At 41.4% G+C, this 21,262-nt stretch overlaps 1 protein-coding gene across 11 annotated transcripts in view; it reads right to left on the bottom strand.

Annotated features, from left to right (window-relative positions):
• QKI (QKI, KH domain containing RNA binding) overlaps positions 1-21,262 on the bottom strand; it is a 260,193-nt gene that overhangs the window by 153,335 nt on the left and 85,596 nt on the right. For 7 of the 11 annotated variants that reach the window (XR_014225044.1, XM_082251334.1, XM_082251342.1 and 4 more), the window contains exons 3-4: positions 12,875-12,991; positions 9,597-9,641 (exon numbers count right to left, since the gene is read on the bottom strand). Coding sequence is in view for 10 of the 11 variants with exons in the window: in XM_082251334.1 (XP_082107460.1) it covers positions 9,597-9,641; positions 12,875-12,991 (162 nt within the window). In the remaining variant the exon portion in view is untranslated. The remainder of the gene's footprint in view (positions 1-9,596; positions 9,642-12,874; positions 12,992-21,262) is intronic. The other 4 variants (XM_082251339.1, XM_082251343.1, XM_082251340.1 and 1 more) reach the window with 1 other exon arrangement.

The raw sequence follows: 21,262 nt of genomic DNA, 5'->3' as shown, positions 1-21,262 counted from the left end.
GGTGCAGTAAAATCAACAAGCCGTTTATTGAAAATAAAGGTGGCAACTTACACAATGCACAAACGCTCACCTGGTGATAAGCAGTAGCCCTGATAACCAATAAGATGGCCGCCGTGTCCTCCAGTGTGTCGAGCGTCACGCCAGCGAGGCTCCGCCTACATGTTTCATCGTAACCAGACGTCATCAGGTTATGACAATCAGGTTAGCTTTTATATTTAGCAGGAATTGTGTAAAATGTGCTGTGTTATCTTCCAATCATAATTTTAGTGTATTTTTAGCAACAATATTGCTTTGATAAACATTTGCCATATATTGTGCCCTAAAAATCAGTAGCACCTTATTTGCATTCTACTGGCCATGTGCTTTCAGAAAATAAATGTTTGGGGGGTCTTTAACCACTTGCCGACTGCCTAACGTAGATCTACGTCGGCAGTCAGCCCCTCACAGGCAAAGCGACGTAGGTCTACGTCGCGAGCCTGTGAGGCTCTGGGGAGCGAATGCGCCGCCGGAGGCACCGACCCCCCCCCCTGTGTCCGCCGGCACTCGCTATCGTCCGTTAAAGCGGGAGAAAGGCAGGCGGCTAATGTAAACACAGCCGCCTGTCATTCTCCCCTGTGTAAGGATGGAGATCACACGGTTTTACTATGTTACAGTTAGAAACACGCCCCTAGGGACACACTTAGCCCCTCCCTCTTCAATAAAGTTAACCCCTTCCCTCCCAGTGTCATTTTTACAGTAACAGTGCATATGTATAGCACTGATTACTGTAGTAATGTCACTGGTAACCACAAAAGTGTCAAAAATTTCAGTCAAGGGTCCGATCTGTCCGTCGCAATGTCGCAGTCCCGCCAAAAAGAAAAAAAAATTGCAGATCGCCGCCATTACTCGTTAAAAAAAATACGCTTTTTGCAATTTTTTTTTTACCAAATGTATGTAGCAGAAAACAAATAGGCCTGAAATGTTAAAAAAATTAGATTTTTACTTTTTTTGGGGGGGGGGGGGGGGAATTTCATATAAAAAAAATTAAAAAAATATTGTTATTTTTGCAAAATTTATGTTCTTTTTTGTTTATAGCGCATGATAAAAAAAAAAAAAAAAAAAAAAAAAAAAAAAATCGCACAGGTGATCAAATACCACCAAAAGAAAGCTCTGTTTGTGGGAAAAAAAGGATGTGACATTTGTTTAGGTACAGCGTCGCACGACCGCGCAATTGTCCGTTAAAGCAACGCAGTGCGGAATCGCAAAATAGGCCCTGGTCAGGAAGGGGGTAAAATCTTCCGGGGCTTAAGTGGTTAACATTGCAAAAATGGGCTGGCCAGCTAAGTTTAAAGTGGAGCACAGGGCCTGGCAGCAATATAAAACAGTGTCACTCTGTTACATATCAGCATTTCAGATCTCATCTTTATCTACATGCATGCACTTCAGCAACTTTACACTTCATGCTTACCTGCAGTCTTATTTGGGAAAGCAAAAGATTATAAAGGAAATCTTACAGTCACCCTATGACAGGAAGCGCCCAAACAAGAACCTTCATGGAAGGATCAACAGGTAGTACTTTAGTGAAAAGTTAAAACATTATTTAAAAAAATACTTTTAAAATTGCTTTAATGTGTTAAAAATTATATGAGATTTTAGTGATTAGGTTTACATATACTGTAGTATATCCCACCAAAAAAAAAAAAAAAAAACAGTCACAGATTCTCTTTTCCCACCTGACATTTAAATGTCAGGAAACAGGAAAAAATACTCTGCAGCATTCTTAAGATATTTGAGCCAGCAAGCATCCTCAAAGAAATGTTTGTGAAGTAAGCACAGCTGCACCACATGCTGAGGTCTGGCATTTTCTCTAACTGTGGGCTATGAAGACAGTCAGTGAATTAAGACACTCATCGTCTATTTTTCTGGACCTTAGGGTTATATCACAATTTCAGCATACAGCTTGTAGTCAAATATCTTTCCCTTTCATCACTTTCAAAATACTTCATCAGCTCACATTACCTCTGCGCTAACCTCTCATTGATTGCCACTTGTCTTTCAAAGGCTTTGTTTCAGCTACAACAGCCATTCCTATTCATTCGGATATATTGAACATTTGGGTAAGGCAAAATACTATTAGTTGCTAGTATAGCTCTTAGTTCTCCTTCCTATTCCCATGGTCAACCACAAATCTCAAACCATAAAATGTTAGCATTTTTACTTAAAGGAATGTGTAAAGCCCCGTACACACGTACCGATCGTCGGCCGAACGATCGGCCGTCTTTTGTCCAGGGCTGTCGTGTCTGTTGAAAACTGCAAAAGACTGCACACGAATTTTGGCGGCCAACAACAGCCGACTGCAGAAGTGATGTCATGTGATGGTTAACTTTCCTTGTGTTTTTCCTTTTCTGAGCATGCCCAGTCTTGCAAATCTGCTGTCTGTCGGCCGAAATCTGTACTGACTGGCGAACAATCGGCCGTTCTGGTGTTGGCCAACAAAAATTTTAATGCTTGCACGACAGATTCTTTTCGGCCGAAAGTGCGCTGTCGGAAGCATCATACTAACAAGCCGAAAATCGGCCGATCGTTCGTCGGCCGAATATTTACGGCCGACAATCGGTACGTGTGTACGGGGCTTTAGTCTCCCATATATATGGTATATTTTGTATAGGCATAGTGACTAAAAATATCTACAGTATCCTAAAAATAATGAGTGCCAGGTTCACATATGCCAAAGGGAACCTGTGCCTCCGTCAAAGCTGCATCCTCCATCTTCTAGGTCATAACGCACAGATACAATCAGTGTTTCCACCAGCTTTTCCTGCGTGGTTGCAGACGTGGAGGAATCCTCCTCACTATCAGAGGATTCCAGGCGTGTGGTTGCAGACCCAGCAGGGTGACCCACATCCGCAAGGGCCGAATCAGATTCAGACCATGTCCACCCAAGACACAAAGGACTCCAGGACCGCCGTCAGTGCTCTAAGGACTGGATGAGTAATCAGGGGGACCCCACAAAAAGTGTAACACACTGCATGAGACAACCCTCACTGTGCTGGCAGCACGCCCAGTCGCTCAAACGATCCTCAGCAGTGAGGGAGAGACCACCACCTAACCGCTCAGCAGAAACGGGAACCTGCAGCCACCAGGATAATCTGCACTCCATGTGCGGCGATAAGGAGGTGAAAGGATCGAGTAGTCAGCACCAGAGGATGAGGAGGGGCTCCCACAGTGGAAATCGCCACACACAGGGCTTCACTTTCATGGCCGCCACTATTTTCAATGGCAAATCACCGCTGGACTACACAAACATGGCCGTGTATAGAAACGAACAGGCTACAACAAAATATAGTGGCACCATGAGGCTTACAGGGACCCAGGAAGGGGAACACAGGCTTTAAAGACAGACCGAGGCAGGATGGGGGGCTCTGGCAGGAGTCCTGACCAGGTACAACCCCCCCCCCCCCCCCCGCAAAGCCATTTGTGCGGTCGCCCAAGGCCAATTCCCCCCCCCCCCCCCCAACGCCAGCATAGCATCCTGCCCCCACCCCAGGAGGTGGATCAGACCACCCAAACAGCCCCAACATATGTGGAGGTGGATGGGGGACAGATGACAAGTGGGGGTGCCTGACAGGAAGGAGCAGAACCCGGGGGTCCGACCGTCCCAAGAAGAGTCCCACGTCCACCCCAAAACACTCAGAAGGGGGTTACTCACCATGCCAGGAACCAGGCGGGCCCCGCTCCAGACAGAACCCATCTCCATCTAAATTGGGAGGCTGACAGACAGGAAAAATGCGGTGACTCGGGCCGAGAATCGGTCGTATGCGACCTCGAGAGCTGTTTAACTCGCAGGCCAGCCCCTGCCCAGTGGGGCCATGTAACGGCTGACCTAGTGTGGAGCTGAGGTCTGCAGGCGCTCACTGGCCAGACTGGGGTGACTACTGGATCTAGATTATCCAGTCTGTCGCCCAGTCCAGCAGTTGATTTTAGATCTCACAGGAAAAATCCTGGAGAAAAAAAATTCTATCTAAAAGGAAAAAAATTGCCAGGACCAAAGATCCCAGCAAGGAACTAGGTCCTTACTCCTGACTAGGCAGACAAAAGAAAAACTATGTGCCTATAGCAGAGAAGGGAAGTATACCCCCCCCCCCGGGACTGCCCATGGACGTAGCCAGACTTTATTTCTGCCTAGTGTCCTACTCCTGCAGGGGGCAGTATAACCCAACGCTTATGAAGATCTGAAAATATGTCCATCAATGAACGAAAGAGAAAACTTTATTCTTCTTCTGGTGAAGCCATTCCTTTGTTGCTTGTGGTGTATGCTTTGTGTCGTGGTCATGCTGAAAGATTAAGTTCCTTTTCATGTTTAGCTTTCTAGCAGAAGCCTGAAGGTTTTGTGCCAATATTGAGTGGTATTTGGAACTGTTCATTTTTTCCTCTACCTTGACTAAGTCCCCTGTTCCAGGTGAAAAACCGCCCCAAAGCATGATGCTGCCACCACCAAGCGTCACTGTGGGTATGGTGTTCTTTTGGTAATGTGCAGTGTTTTTGCGCTAAACATTTCTTTTGGAATTATGGCCAAAAAGTTCAACCTTGGTTTCATCTGATCATAACACATTTTCCCACGTGCTTTTGGGAGACTTCAGATGTATTTTTGCAAAATTTAGCACGGCTTGGATGTTTTTAGTCATACGAAAAGGCTTCCGCCTTGCCACTCTACCTCATAACCCAGACATATGAAGAATACGGGAGATTGTGGTCACATGTACTAGAGCCAGTGCTTGCCAGATATACCTGCAGCACCTTTAATGTTGCTGTAGGCCTCTTGGCAGCCTCACTAACCAGTTTTCTTCTCACCTTTGCTGTAATTTTGGAGGGACATCCAGTTCTTGGTAAGGTCACTGTTGTGCCATATTTGCTCCACTTGATGACTGTCTTCACTGTGTTCCATGGTATTTCTTATGCCATGGAAATTTGTACCCTATTCCTAATACCTTTTAACAATGAGATCCCTCTGATGCTTTGGAAGCGCTCTGCAGACCATAGCTTTTGCTATAGGATGTGACAAAGTGTCAGGAAAAACCTACTAGAGCAGCTAAACTTTATTTGGGGTTATTCAGAGGTATTTTAACCGCTTTAGGACTGGAAGATTTTACCCCATTCCTGACCAGGCCATATTTTGCGATACGGGCAATTGCGCGGTCGTGCGACGCTGTACCCAAATTAAATTTATGTCCTTTTTTCCCCACAAATAGAGCTCTCTTTTAGTGGTATTTGATCACCTGTGCGATTTTTACTTTTTGCGCTATAAATAAAAAAAGAGCGACAATTTTGAAAAAATTAATATTTTTCAATTTTTTTTATTTGAAATCCCCCCCCAAAATGTAAAAATCAAACATTTTTTAACATTTTAGGCCAATTTGTTTTCTGCTACATATGTTTGGTAAAAAAAGAAAATCACAAAAGGCATGTTTTGATTGGTTTGCGCAAAAGTTATCGCAGCTAACCACGGGAAAGATTTATGTAATTTATGTCATTTTTATTGTTTTTTTTTTTTACGAGTAATGGCGGCGATCTGCGATTTTTTTTGCGGGACTGGGACATTGCAGTGGACAGATCGGACCCTTGACTGACATTTTTGACACTTTTGGGGGGACCAGTGACATTACTACAGTAATCAGTGCTACAAATATGCACTGTTACTGTAATAATGACACTGGCAGGGAAGGGGTTAACTTTATTGGTGATCAAGGGGTTAAATGTATGCCTGGTGCTTACTGACGTGTGTGGGGGGAGGGGATTGTTTGACACAGGAACAGATCGCAGGTTCAGCTATGCTGAATCCTGTAATCTGTCACTGCCTGTCACATAGGACTCGATCCCTGACGATCGGGGAAGAGCGGCGGTGATCACCGCCTCTCCTCCCCTGGCCCGACTCCCGCTGTGTCTGAATACAGTGGGAGCACGCCGCCCACAAGGGGAGGAGTCCAGCAACGTAGGGCTATGTCACTGGACGGAATCGAGCCACTTTTTCCACAGTCGCTCAATGTAATCGGTCGGCAAGTGGTTAAATGATGGCAACCACATTATTTTAGTTTTTACTCCCCCCCCTCCCCTCCCTTAAAAGATTTTAGTTTGTTTTTCAATTGCGTTCTACAGTTCATAGGTCACATTAAAAAGGTGGAAAAAATTCTGAAATTATTTATCTTTGTCTCATTTTTTTACACAACAGAAACCTAACATTTTAACAGGGGTGTGTAGAATTTTTATATCCACTAAGTCCACGGTTAAAAAACAAGCATGTGTTTATCTTTCTTTGCTAGCAATTGTTGGTCAAGTGAATGCAGATCCAAATGGTGTTCAACTGCATTGCAAGGGGCTACATCTTCCCAATCACAGAAAATATTAAAGTACTTTGTTGATTAACATAAAAAATTCCAGCTACAAGATTTACTGCAATTTATTATTTCACTACTTAATGTGAAATTTAATATAATCTTATGACATATGGGTTTTACAATCTTTAGAACAATTAAAGCAGAAGTTCACCTTTAAAAAAAAAATACATAAATAAATGTACATCTTTTTGCAGGTATAAAAATGTGCATTTTTTTTTTATTTTTTAGGAGCCTAAGCACAAGCAGATTGTGGGTGCAATGCAGGGCTCTGCAAACGCTGTAAGCTGCCTGGCTGTACATCGTACAGCCAAGTAGTTACACACTAACAGGAAGCATTAATAAACTACCACAGCGCTTAACAGCACTGCGGTAGTTCATTGAGAACTACGAGTCAACAGCGGCTAAGGCTGCTGGACCTTGTAGTTTTCCATTCACAGAACTCTGTGAATGAATGACATGGCCGGTGGAGAAGATCCCCTTCCGCCTGTCACAATTGGGGCCAGTGGATTTATAACATGTTACAAAAGGCGAATTTATGCTTTAAAAAACATTTAATTACAATTCTTATACTGGCCAAGAACTAGAAAAATGCAGAAAAATACCTTTTGAAAGGTCTTTTCTACTACATTAAGCAGATTGACAGCTCATTTTAAAACAAAGCGTGTAAATGAGCTAGAGGATTTTTGTTTCCTGGATCAGACCTTTGAGTATGGGATGTCTAAAAAAAGGTACATTTTAAATGGTTGTAAGCAGAATGATGACATACTAACTTTACATTTGTTTTAGAAGAATTTTAAATAAAATGTTTTTCTAGAGCTAAAGCCTTTTGTGCATAGTCCCTTTATTTTTGATTTAATGGATTGCATTGTACACTATGAAACAAATTCTCCCAATAGAGGAGACAAGGAGATGTGCTACTTCATCTGGAGCTTGTTCACTGCAGTTTCACAGAGACTCAAAGCCGTTAACCATTGCTAGACATTCAGCAGCAGGGAGAGGTCTGGACATTATTGCACGTCGTGGGACATACATTACATGTACTAAAGCTTGAGAGACTTTTTCACCAAAACTTCAGCTTCAAATAATCCAAAGTTTACATTTTTTGGCACACATTAAATTCTGCTTTGGCTAACAATTAAACCCCCTCTAAAAACATTAAATATTTTCTGAAAGCATAGTACTGGATTTATGTTCCACAATATTTGTAAAACTGTTTTTCAAATCTATATGATCAGTTAAAAACGCACTAAAATAGATTTTAGGGCAGACAATATAATCCCAATTTTTTTTATACAAAATAAAATACAAGGTTGTGTCAAATAAATGGATACCAAATATGTCAAGCCCCAAAATGGAGAAAAACTACAGTATCCAAAAATATCAATAGGTGATGCTTTTTATAAATTATTTCACTCTTTAGTAAGGCCCCTTTCACACTTGGGAGTCCATCGGCAGACTCAGTTTTTCTTAGCGGGGGATCGATCCGCCGATCCCCCGCTGAGCAGGCGGATGGCTGCTCTGTCTCTGCGCTGTGTGCGGAGACAGAGCTGTCAGGTCCCCGCAGATCTCTATGGGGGAATTGGATGAGAATGGACCGCCTGTCCGTTCTCATCCTATATCCCATCCGATCCGATGGACGGATGGAAAATAGGGTTTCCAGGTTTGGCAGACTGGATCGGATGTCATCTGACATGTCTCCGCAGACATCCGATGCCCCATTGAGTTGCATGGAGCATCCGTTCAGATCCGCCTGAAAAACTGACAGGCGGATCTGAACGGTCCGCTAGTGTGAAAAGGGGCCTAAGGGGCACATGGAACATTCAACAGAAAATAGCCTTCACAAAACAAAAATAGGAGATAACAGGCATATGTAACCGTACAATGAGACTGAAGGAAGTTAAAGTATTTGTAAAGTCACTGTGTGACTTTACCATGTATCCCATGCAGATAACGCTGCCATTAATGAAAGGGTGTCACAGCTGTGCGGTCACGTGATCCCCCTGTGCTGGCTAGCCTCCATCTATAGAGAAGTTGGAGGGGCTGAGATTCCCCTGTAATGTCAGCCGGCCAGCAGAGGGACTCTTGGCCCTCCCGCTTCTCTCCATAGATCTGGGCCAGCCAGCACAGGGGGATCATGTGACCGCACAGCTGCCGTGTCAGAAACTGTATTTAGCCTTTTCATTTCTAACACTTACACTTTTGTTAATGGCAGCATATCTGCATGGGATACTATATGTGCTGCATTATGCAGCTGAACAGAGGCGGGAGGGGCAGGGAGGAAAGAGCTCTGATGCTGACAGGGAGGAGGGGGGGGGGGGGGGAGACTGTCAGAGGAGAAACGAGAGCTGCCAATGACAGAGGCACGTAAGCTGACCACAGTAATCGACTCAGCAGCCATGATTATCATGGTCAGCCGAGGCAGGGGGACACAGGAACTGACAGGATCAACTAGGTTTATTACCAGTCAGGAAAGGAAGAATTACACAGTACAAGCACCGTGCGGTTATTCATGCCTTAACCACTTTACCACTGGAGGATTTTGCTGTCTTACGTCTGGGCCACTTTTTGCGATTCGGCGCTGTTCCACTTTAACTGACAATTGCGGGATCGTGCGATGCTGTACCCAAACAAAATTTACACTGTCAGTCATGTAAAGTGATTGAGTGGCTCTACCATCGCCCAGATGAATTTTACCTAAAAGCAGGGAGCCTACTGCATTTGTGAACTTGCTTTCACTTTAATGCCAGGGAGCATCAGACATGCTCAAGGATCTAAAGTGGTTAACAAGGTATTACAAAGAGCACAAAACGAAGGCAGCAAAATTTCACTTTTTGTCAGTGAAATTGAAATGAGCAATTGCCATATTCAAAAATACCATTTTTTTTTACACCACAATGAGATTGATTTACAAAAGGCAAATACACTGTGCACTGCAGTTGCTCCAGAGCTGAGGAAATGAGGTAAAGTTCACTTTGCAAAGAGCACAATCACATGCAAGCAAAAAAAAAAAAAAAAGGCATTTTTGCTTGCACACGACTGGATGATAGCCATCAGCAGAGCTTCCCCTCCTTAACTAGGATCTAGAGAGTAACTGCACAGTATATTTAACTAAAAGCAATCATTCCTTTTTTTTTTTTTAACACAAACACAATTGGTATTAAAACCAAGATATCACTAATCTTAAAATTAAAAATGCATTATTAATGAAATTTAAAATTTGCTTACCTTGTTTAAAGTCAACATACTGCATTCTAGTATGTTGGTGACAGCCTGCATGCAGCATGTCAAAACAGTAATAATGGCCAATTAGGACAATACAATAGGCTGGATATTTAAAAGAAAAATGCAATGTGGCAGCATTTAGAACTTACAAAATCCTAAACTTGCAAAAAAAGAAGTCAGCCACTAATATTTCATAACACAAGAGAGCACAAGCAACTATCTTTTACAAACTGCTCTAGACAATGTATTTTTACTGCTGAAGACTGTATAGAATTCACATATTCGGGCGGCAGTGATTTTTTTTTATCAAAGAGAACCCATCAGAATAGTTGAAACTGCATGGATTATCCATTGACTAACTTGGCTGGATTAGAGCTAAAAATAGGCTTTGCTGTGCCCCTATCCTTTGTTATTCATACCTGAAAAGGTTTTGCTTTATGAAGTTCTATATGTAATAGTTAAAAACTTTCTGTGATGTGCAAGGTAGCAACATAAAAAACATTAATTCAACCTAAAAAAAAAAAAAAAATCAATTTCATCCTATTTTAAATACAACAGCTAGCTATACTTACCTAAAAAAACGTATCCGGAAGATATTCCTAGTATTTCACAGATCTGTTAGACAGGTCCTTCTAATGGAGCACAGCTAATGCAAAGATGCATTTTTTAACCTCATCAAATTTTATTTTTAAAAAAGTGTAAAATGTTTGAAAGTTCTTATTGTTGTGTCTTCAGTGGGTCTCAAGTGAGCAAGGGGGTTTGTTTGGGACATTAGATGAAGTGCCTCATTTAAGTCCCAAAACCCTTCTTTTTAATTTCAGTGGGTCTCAGTAGCCACATAAAGCGCATCTCTGCCAATGGCAATAAACAGGGGGGGGGGGGGTGAAATACTAATAAATACTACTATACCTCTTCTATTTTATGTACATTTTTAAGCTTGGGTATTTATTTATTTTTGCTATACAGCAACAGGGAGACAACTTAACTAATAAAGTGTGTTCTATGCCCGGCTGGCTGCTGCATAATGTACAAATCTTCCATTACTTCGGGGGTTTCAACTATTGAAATTATTTCTTCTCAGAATGTAAAGTGTTCTGAGAATGAAGGACGGGCAAATTAACAGGATCTGCCCCCTCCAATCACAGAACACGTTGCAGTCTTGTAAAAAACACAAAACTTCAATGAACGGAGGAGGCAGGCAAGCTGTGCAATTCTTTTACACTTGCAGTGGTTGATCTCCACCCCAGCGCCGGAAAATTATTGCTGTGGGAAGAGATTTCTACTCTATGCAGCAGACACCCAACTATGAGACACACTGTTACAGGTAAGCTGTGTCTCTGGAGCTTCTGACAGACAGGCAGATAGACAGACAGGCAGACCACACAGGTAAAAAGGAAATATCTCCACTTAAACCAGGAAGCAGTAAAAATAAGTTTTAAAAATGTCTGAAGTTTAATTTTAACATAATTTTATATCTCCAATTTGTTAACAGGCCAGAGTCCTGTTGAAGTGCCCAAGGTCAGGCCATTCTATACTGGCAAAACCTCAACATCTCTTCCTTCCTTATGCTTATTAGCACATCTCTATGATGGGCTGCTTTACTAGCCTAAAGGAATTTGTAGGCAGCAGTAGGAAGCAGGCATGCGGTGTCACCAATAGGAAGTGCTGGAGCTCTGCCTTATCAGAAGAGTCAGGTATTCATACACATACCATAGAGAGCAATGAGACAGGCAGGAACCTGTTGGTGTGTGCATTTTATACTGGCTTGTATCTTTTCTCCCCACCCATTTGTTCTTTACAAGTTTAAATCAGTATTTTTTGCTAAATAATTACATAGAACCCCAAACACTATATTATAATTATTTTTTTTTTTTTTTTAGCAGAAACCGGAGAATAAAAACATTTTTATTACACAGTTTTTCAAAATGCAATTTAGTGGGGGAAAAAACACACTTTATTGAATAAAAAATATATACCACAATTTTTATTATAACATGAAAGAGGATGTTATACCGAGTAATAGATACCCAACATGTCATGTTGTAAAAGTGTGTTAAAAATTCTCCATAGATGACGCTTTAAAAATATCTACAGGTTACCAGTTTAGAGTTAAAGGATGTCTAGTGATAGAATTATTGCACTCGCTCAGACGTTCCAAGTGATAGCACACCGTTTACATATGTGGGCGTGACCTACATATGCGTTCACTACTGCGCACGAAGGGGCTGGAGCCCTTTAAAAAAAAAAAAAAAACATTTCTTTGAATTATATTTTTATTCAATTTTTACACTGTCCCTTTAAAAAAAATTTTGATCAATTATTGCCATCGCAAGGAATGTAAACATCCCTTGCGATAACACAGCATGACTTGTCTTCCTAATGGAGAGATCCGGAGTCTAAATGCCCCAAATCTCTCCTCTACCCTAAAAACCAAAGATCAAAAAACTTTGTCTTGCTTTAAGGAAAAAAAAAAAAAAAAAAAAAAGATATTAACATGGCCCGATAACCCGGAAGGGAAGTTGACATCGCTTCGGTCCTCCAAGGGCATAGGGATGAGCGGTGGCCATTGCTTATCTCTATGCAAAAACACTGCCGGCGCTGGGTGGTTCCCGGGCTCAGCGTTTTGTAGCACAACCACCGTGGCCAATCAGCCACTGGGTTCACTTTTGTGGAAAAGCCGGCCGCCTAAGGGGAAAAAAAATTATACTGGGGTTATGGCATTTAGCTTCAGCCATAACCCTGGCACATTTAACATCAAAGTAATGACTTATATTCTCAGTTAGGTGGTCGGCAAGTGGTTAAAGTGAGGCTCCAGCCATTTTTATTTTAAAGGAGTGTTCTTGATTCAGCGCTCATCCAAAAAAAGTTATTAAAACAGTATTTATTGGAAAAATTCTATACTATAAATGGATTTTAAAACATGTTTGCTATTGTTTTCTTGTACACGATAAAGAGCCAAGATTTAGTGCTATTGGACAGAGGACAAATATTGCCACAGGAAAACAAGAGCTCCAGGCTTCTCTTCCTTCCAGCTAAGGGGTTGTTGAAGCCAAGCACAGGTCTTTGAGAAATCTCAATGTAAATATTTGAGAATGTTATCGTATCTGCTTGCCCATCATAAAAGACAACTGACCAGTCAATTGGAACACACTATGGAAACTTGTGTAAAAACTTCCATCCTGCTATCATTTAGGATTTACCTGAAAGTCTAATCATTATATCTGGAAAAGTGGTGCTGGATGAAGAACATGTTTGTTTAGTTACAAATTGTATAAACATACCTTCTTCTTATCCCTCATGGAGCCTTTTCCTCGAACCATGATCTTACACCCAGTCTCGGCTTCCAACTGCTTTGCAGTTAGTCCTCTAGGACCCAGAATACGCCCAACGAAATTGAACTAAAGAGGAAAAAAAAACTCATTTATTTAGGTATAGAATAACTTTTATGCATTTACAAAAAATATTTGCTTAAAACACTATTTTCTCTTATCCGGCATACCAAACAAAGTTGTTGTCATTTTATGTGCCAAGTAGTCATCCACTGAAGCCATTGTTAAAGCAAAATAAAGTTAACACAAAAGGTATATGTACTGTTTTTTTTTTTATGTAGAGTTGAAGGGGTTAATAAGTACATTGTTCCTGCCATCTGAGAGATTTCCCCTCATTGCTGTTTCTATGTGGATATAGGAGGATGCAGCTTATGTTAGACTGTAAGCTCTTCTGAGCGGGGCCCTTTTAATCCTCTTGTATTTTACTGTATGGTTTCCCTTTTATATTGTAAAGCGCTGCGTAAACTGCCGGCGCTATATAAATCCTGAATAATAATAATAATGTTGCTTATTCCACCCGCTACTCCTGTTGGGGGAGATTTCTCATTTCCTGTCCTGACAGGAAGTGTGGGGAAATCTCTCCAAGGGGGACACAGACTGCAACCAAAAACACAACAGAAGATGTGCTCTATCTAGAATGAAAATAATAGTTTTTGGCTTAAACTAGGCTTTGACAAAATCCTAAAACGAAAACTTCTTTCCACAGGACACAAACAAAAAAAAAACAGTGGTTTTAAAAGCTATTTGCTTGTAAACATATACATATTCTTCTTCAGCACAGCATATTGGAATAAAATAAATCTAAAAGTTGTAAACCTTCTTTAGATTATTAAAAAAAAAAAAAGCTGTAAATGGATTTAGAATTTTCATGGTGCTATTAATACAATTAGAATGTTTACCCAATAGACAAAACTTTGATAGCATTTACAACTTACTGCAATTACAGATATGCAGTTATCTCACCTCTGTACGCAAGGTTCAAAATATGCAAACTGAATAAACTTTAATAGGAGAGCAATGTAATTAGGTAATGGTGTTAAAATTGAGAATGTCAAAACGGTTCCAGCAGATTAACAAGACTAGCTTTTCACAAATGTCAATAGTGTCCTGCAGCCACAATATTTAACCACTTAATGATGGGATGTGCTCTATTTTATTCACCTCAGATCCAGTACCATTTTTTTCTCTATATCCCCTTGAGTGCCAAAGCATATATTTTTTAAAGTTTTGAATAGGTCTCAGTTAGACACAGAATATTACGCATAGATGAGTTGGCTGAATAAAAGAAAACAAAAAACTGACCCAATTACCCCATCCACACATTCCCCCATGTAAATTAGGGAATCCTTTCCACTGTGTCTTTGTATGCTGACAGTGGGGAGACTTCCCTGCCATGAAAACACAGAACAGCGCTGCAGGCTGATCCAGAGGCTAAAAGTAAAACAAGTTTAGTGGTAGGCCTCTATAACAGTAGTGTGGGGAGAGGCTGGCCAGAGCTGCAACCGCACTGCACGAGCCTTTGTAGAAAGAGGCGGTGCAGTGACATCACTTGTGACAACCCTTTACTCCCAGTGTAAACACAAAGCAGAAATCCCTATGGAATGAGGGGCAATCTGTAGTTACATAGGTACAGTTTAAAAAGTCACAGGTCCATCCAAAATGACCATTTAAAATCGCCATGCTGTTTATACAATCAAAAATCTGAAGACGTCAGGAACAACTCCATAGATAGCAAAAACGAACCGGGGCTCAAGAAAAAAACAACCACCACTATCACCAAAATGGATTAACTCTAATTTCTACAGGTTCTATATGTTGAACATACAAGTCAGGTTTTTATTAAAAATTCCAAGCCATACACCTGTAAAAGAATCAAAATAAAATGAAAAAAAAAAAAAACCAAGAAAACCAAGAGCAGATTGTGGCTTCTAGTGCAGACGATTTTTTTGCATTTCGATCCAGTCCCGTGACCTTGAGCTGAAGCAGAGCTTACATTAACTTGGAGATAAGCTCAGGAGTTAGAGCAGAATTCTGAAGCATGAACATAGAGCAAACAAATTCCACTTTACAGAATTACAAATACATTTAAAATGTTGTACTCACCTGCTGAGAGTGTCCCCAAACCTCCTCTTCTCGGGTTCTCCAACAGCGCTCCTGGCTCCTCCTCTTTTTCATGTGTCCCCAACGCAAGCCGCTTGCTATGGAGGCACACAGTGTCTGTGCGCTCCCCAGTTGTGTTAGGGAGCCATGCTCCATAAACTTACACAACGGATCGTAGCCATTTGATTGACAGCAGGAGCCAATGGGGGGGGGGGGGGGCAGAGACATGGAAAACTTGTTTTTTTTTATCCTAATGCAAGGAATGCATTAGAAGAAAAAAAAAAAGTTTCTAGCTTTAGTATCACTTTAAGACAGTAAAAAGACAGAGGATAAGAAAGACAATCAGGGAATTAAAGCTGAAAAAATAAGTTGTCTGTATCCAAACTTGACTTTTACAGAGTTCGGGTTCTGGAAGCAACCATATTTCTCTGCATACAAGACTTCCTGTTCACTAAATTAATGAAATAAATGTTTTTTTCTGTAAGACCAGTAACACCAATAATGGATGATTACACAGAATAAAAAGGGCATTTTTTGTCTCAATAGCAAAAGCTTCAGGGTCAGATATCTAAAATTTTGGACAGACAGTGTATATAGTGCATGCTATACAAACAGGTTGTACTCGGATTCTACAGCATCATTTTTAGGGCCAGTTCACACCAGAACGCGATGCAGGAAACCCATGTTCCGGGCATATTTCCCGCACTGCAGTTGAGATCTGTAGTGGGTGGCAATATTAAGTCAATGACACCCCAAACACGTCTCAAGCACGGTTGCAGTGAGTTTCCAAAAGGGGTGCATTCACTACTTTTGGTGCGGTGCCATTTCAGTCCATTCAAAATGAATGAGCTGAAATGGCACCGCACAGAACTCACGCCTCACACACACAGGGCTAAGGATTTACGCTACGATTTTTCTGCAGGAAAAATGTCTCTAATGTTGCATCATTAACAGCATTTATGCACGTATTTAAGCTCATTTCTGAGCTTATGGAACTTATAGGCGTATGAGTGTAAAGTAATTCTACTGCCTAGAATATGAATTTATTCTAACCACTAAATTAAATTTATGTGCATATGTGTGCATGGCCACATTAAATAATATAATAAAAAAAAAAAATAAGTTCATGGGCATGATGCCCCTAGCAGTAGCATTTTTTTTTTTTTTTTGCCCATGTGCATTAGACGTTATGATTTTTAAAAAAAGGTCAGTGCTCTGGTGTTTTTTTTTTTTTTTAATTGCATAAAGTCGTAAATAAAAGGGACCTTGGAAAGAGGAAATACAAAAAGATGTGTATTCACCTAAATTCAAAAAATCACTACAAAAAAAAAAAAAAAATCATAACTACAAGCAGGGGACACCGCAGATAGCAAAACTCATGAACCAACAAAGCAGTTAACTGAACAAGGAAAAATAGACCACATCCTTCCAATGTACCATTCATTCAGTCCTAAACACAACACTGTATAATTCCCTTTTATAACTACGCTCTTAAAAAAAAAAAATCCATCAGAAGACTAAATATGATATATTTCCACCGTCTAAAAGCAACCGCCATGAAAAACGTTCCAAGCTATTCAAATTCATCTTCTGTCTAGCAAAATGTTAATTTTCATAGCCTCAATGTACCACAAAGATTAAACATATATAGAGCAGAGTGCTTTGAAGTGTCAGCAAGAGTACTACTACTATTCCTACTGTGACATCTGAGCACACAATCAACGTCATGAGTCCAGTGTGAATGATATTTCCAGTTTATTCAATCAGTAAACTAGAAAAGTTAAAAAAAATAAATAAAAAATAAGTAGTAACATACTGGAGCCCATTGCAGTCAAATCAGTAAAAATATTTCCAAATGTAACATTTACCTAAACCGAAGAACAAAGATTTAAATCCGCACACAACTTACTACAAACCCAATTTAAATATTATTGTACTTGTATCGCTTCCTAGTTTATTTGTATTTCCTCCTCCATTCCCCTACGCCCTCCATCACAAGGGTTAACAGTGCCGAAGGACCAGTCAGTCATTTGCACCCATCAAGATGCATGTCTATTCCGCCCACCTGTCTAACCTTGGATCTATGAAAAACGATCTCTGAATTGGGGAGATGGACCTTTCATTCATTTCCCCCAGCCTTGATTCAGAGACCATTATTAATTCATAGCAGGTGGAAAGGGCAGGTATAGTTCACACCCTTGATGAGTACATAGGAAATGTTCCTCTTTTGACCACGCCAGGTGTTTGGTGCGGCGGGGGTGGGGAGAAATCAGGGGAGGAGACTGCAGCACAAGGGACATATCAGATTGGGAGGAGTGGTTATAAGTCACCTCCCTTGTGCTGACTTTTTTTTGTGGACTAAATTTTGACTTTAAGATATTGAAGACCATCAGTCCCTTAGATGTGATGGCTGCAATAGTTTTCTTACTGGGGATCTTGTCAGTAACAGACTTTCCTTGATAGGGTAACAAATCTAACTCACTGTGCTGCATCTACAAAGGAGCAGTGCTGTCATCCTAGAATTGAAGTCTGTTAGGATCACAAATCACTTTCCCTTCCTTTCATTTCAATAACATGGATAGGAGAGCAGCAGTTCTCAGTGTAAATAGGCAGGGCTATTAATAGTTGAGATAACAGTGCAGAGTGCACAGGATCTTACAAGCAGAATTAACATTTTTTTATTTTTTTTTATTTAATTTGTTATATTAAGATTTAAAGCAGAATTGACGTTCCACTATAAGACATCAAGCAGGCAGGCTTTTATTGCAGAAGAGACATGCAAAGTCCCTTCTCCAATAAATTACCCCTACCTACCTGCTCGCTGTATTCTCCAGCGCTGTAAACTAAGTTGTGCATACGCAGCTCCGTTTACAGCACCAGGCCAGTGTTGGAGTGCCAGGATGACTAGCTCCTGCGCATACGCAGAAGTGGGAGTGACGTCATCCCCCGCCGGCCAATGAAGACCATAGGTCAATTAGTTCCAGTATTAATTATAGTAATAGTAAACACAAGGGCAACATAAGGACACTGAATTTCAAAAGCCAATTTCCCAAAACTGCGCTCTGCTAGAAAATATCAAATGGGATAGAACCCTGGGAACAAAGAACATGGAAAAAAAATGGGAGTGCTTCAAAAGCATACTTAAAGGGATTTACCAGTGCATTCCAAAAAGGGAAATAAATTTAAAAAAGAGCAAAACTAAACCCTGGGTGGCTAAACCCCAACATAAAAATGCATATTAATGCTAAAGGAAAGGCCTTCAAAAAATACAAGACTGAAGGGTCATTGGCAGCATTCAAGCATTACAAAGAGTGTAATAAGAAATGTAAAGACGAAATCAGGGCGGCTTAAATAGAACACGAGAGACATATAGCGGAAGAGAGTAAAAAGAACCCCAAGAAATTCTTTAAGTATATAAACAGTAAGAAAGCAAGGCCAGAACACATTGGCCCCATAAAAGACGATAAGGGAGTTTTGGCCACAGAGGACAGGGAAAAGGCGGTAGTGTTAAATAATTTGTTCTCTTCAGTCTTCACAAAAGAATTGGGGGGCTACATCAACCCAGCTTGTAAGGCCAAACTAAACACACCTCAGGAAATACCACCATGGCTAACAGAAGATAGACTTAGAACTAAACTAGAGAAACTTAACATAAATAAATCACTGGGACCGGATGGCTTGCACCCAAGGGTTCTTAAAGAGCTCAGCCAGGTGATTGCCAGACCATTATTCCTGATCTTTAAGGATAGTCTACAGACGGGTATGGTGTCAGCTGATTGGAAAAAAGCCAACGTGGTACCAATATTTAAAAAAAAAAGGGCCGAGATATATCCCGGGTAACTATAGGCCGGTCAGCCTAACATCAGTAGTCTGCAAGATTTTGGAGGGGATGTTAAGGGACCACATATACAAGACTTTAGTAATGAAACCGGTATTAGTAGTAATCAGCATGTATTCATGAAAAATCGTTCTTGCCAAACCAATCTATTAACCTTCTATGATGAAGTGAGCTGCCACCTAGATAAAAGCTAAGCCTGCACCTGGACTTCGCAAAGGCCTTTGACACAGTTCCCCCACAAATGCTTACTGTTCAAACTAAGGAAGGTAGGTATGGACCATAAGGTGAGTACCTGGATAGAGAACTGGCTCCAGGGGAGGTTGCAAAGGGTGGTGATTAATGGGGCATACTCAGATTGGGGGTGTGTGGAAAGTGGGGTCCCCCAGGGTTCTGTCCTGGGGCCAATCCTGTTTAATTTATTCATAAATTATCTAGAGGAGGGGATATCGAGTAAAATCTCAGTATTTGCGGACGACACTAAACTAAGCAGGCCAATATCTTCTGGGCAGGATTTGGAAACCTTACAAGCGGACCTGAACAAAATTATGGGGTGGGCAACGACATGGCAGATGAGGTTTAATGTTGGAAAATGTAAAGTAATGCACCTGGGTGCAAGAAACCAAAAAGCAAGTTACTCACTGGGGGGGGGGGGGGGACCTCTGGGTGAGTCTAGGATGGAAAAGGACCTGGGGGCACTGGTAGACAACAGGCTTGGCAGTGGCATGCAATGCCAAGCCGCTGCAAGCAAAGCCAGCAGAATACTGGGATGTATAAAAAAGGGGGATTCACTCCAGAAATAAAGAGATTATTCTCCCACTCTACAAGACTCTGGTCCGGCCATATCTGGAGTATGCTGTCCAGTTCTGGGCACCAGTCCTCAGGAAGGATGCGCTGGAACTGGAGAAAGTCCAGAGAAGGGCAACAAAAATAATTAGGGGAATGGAGGACATCAGCTATGAGGAAAGACTACAAGCACTGAACTTTCTCTCTGGAGAAGAGACGATTGAGGGGGGATATGATATCAATGTACAAATATTGTACTGGCAACCCTAGCATATGGAAAAACCTATTCAGAGAAAGGAAATACAATAAGACACATGGCCACTCACTAAAACTAGAGGAAAGGTGGTTTAACCTTAAAATACGCAGGGGGTTCTTCACTGTGAGAGCAGTAAGGATGTGGAATTCTCTTCCGCAAACAGTGGTATCAGCAGGGAGCATTGATAGTTTCAAAAAACTATTAGATGGGCACCTTAAAGACCACAACATACAGGTGTATACAATGTACGGTTAACAGCAAACACACACACACACACACACACACACACTATAGGTTGAACTGGATGGACTGATGTCTCTCAACCTCACTAACTATGAGACTATGAAGAGGCCCAAAGGCCAGTATTTAGAAGAAGACATCCGTGCATGACTGTTGGGACAAGAACATTTTAAGCCTTTAGTTCTGCTTTACCAAAACACTTTGAATTTCTAAATTAAATAGACTTTAAGGGTTTACAAACAGTTTACATCGAGGTTCATGCAAGAGCTTAAAGCCCATCTCAGTAAGGAGGTTGCCCCTTTATCATATTCCCCCCCCCCCCCAACCGACTGCTTCAGTAAACATGGAAATGGTGGTGGTGTGGGGGGGTGGGGAGTTCCTAGGTGATATTTGGCTTCACCAGGTAAGGTATGGTCAAACACTAGCAGGATTGGTTAGAAGGGGAAGAGAAGGAGGGTGGTAATTATTTAAAGCGGAGTTCCGGGCACAGAATCGTTTTTGTATAATTCACTGCATGGTCTTCCTTACCCTTTGCTGAGCCTGAATTGGATATTCCCGTTTTTTTTTTTTCCCCTTACCTGTTTAGAGAGCATTATATACTCACCTTTCCATTGACTTCCTCCCTCCAGAGCCGCGGCTCTCCCCGTCACTTCCGGTCCCGCAATGCGTCCTGGGAGCTCTTACTCGGCGCTCCCAAGATGCACTGTGCAGTGACTTAGGCGGCCGGGCGCGCTCTTATCGCGCGATTTCCTCTAACATTGCCGGACGGAAACCAGTACTATGCCGATCGCATAGTACTGGGCATGCGCGAGATTTCGCGCTCGACTCACAGGCCTACGCCCACTCGAATGAGGAAGAAGGGAAGACCTTTCCCCACAACGGACTCGGCGATCCACAAGAAAGATGGCGGCGCTCGTCCAAAATTTTATAAAGTAAGATTTCATACTTGCAAAAAGATTATTCCAGTCTAAGAAACAGGATTAGCGGATATATAGTGGTGTAAGGGTCACTGTTTGGGGGACATTAAAATAAAAAAAACGATTCTGTGCCCGGAACTCCGCTTTAAGTCCAAACTGGGGCTTCAATGAATTTGTTCTAGTTTTCAATGGAACTCAGACTAGTG

Source organism: Pelophylax lessonae, assembly GCF_965119305.1.
Source record: "Pelophylax lessonae genome assembly, chromosome: 3".
NCBI lineage: Eukaryota > Metazoa > Chordata > Amphibia > Anura > Ranidae > Pelophylax > Pelophylax lessonae.
This window is presented reverse-complemented; position numbering and strand designations above follow the sequence as displayed.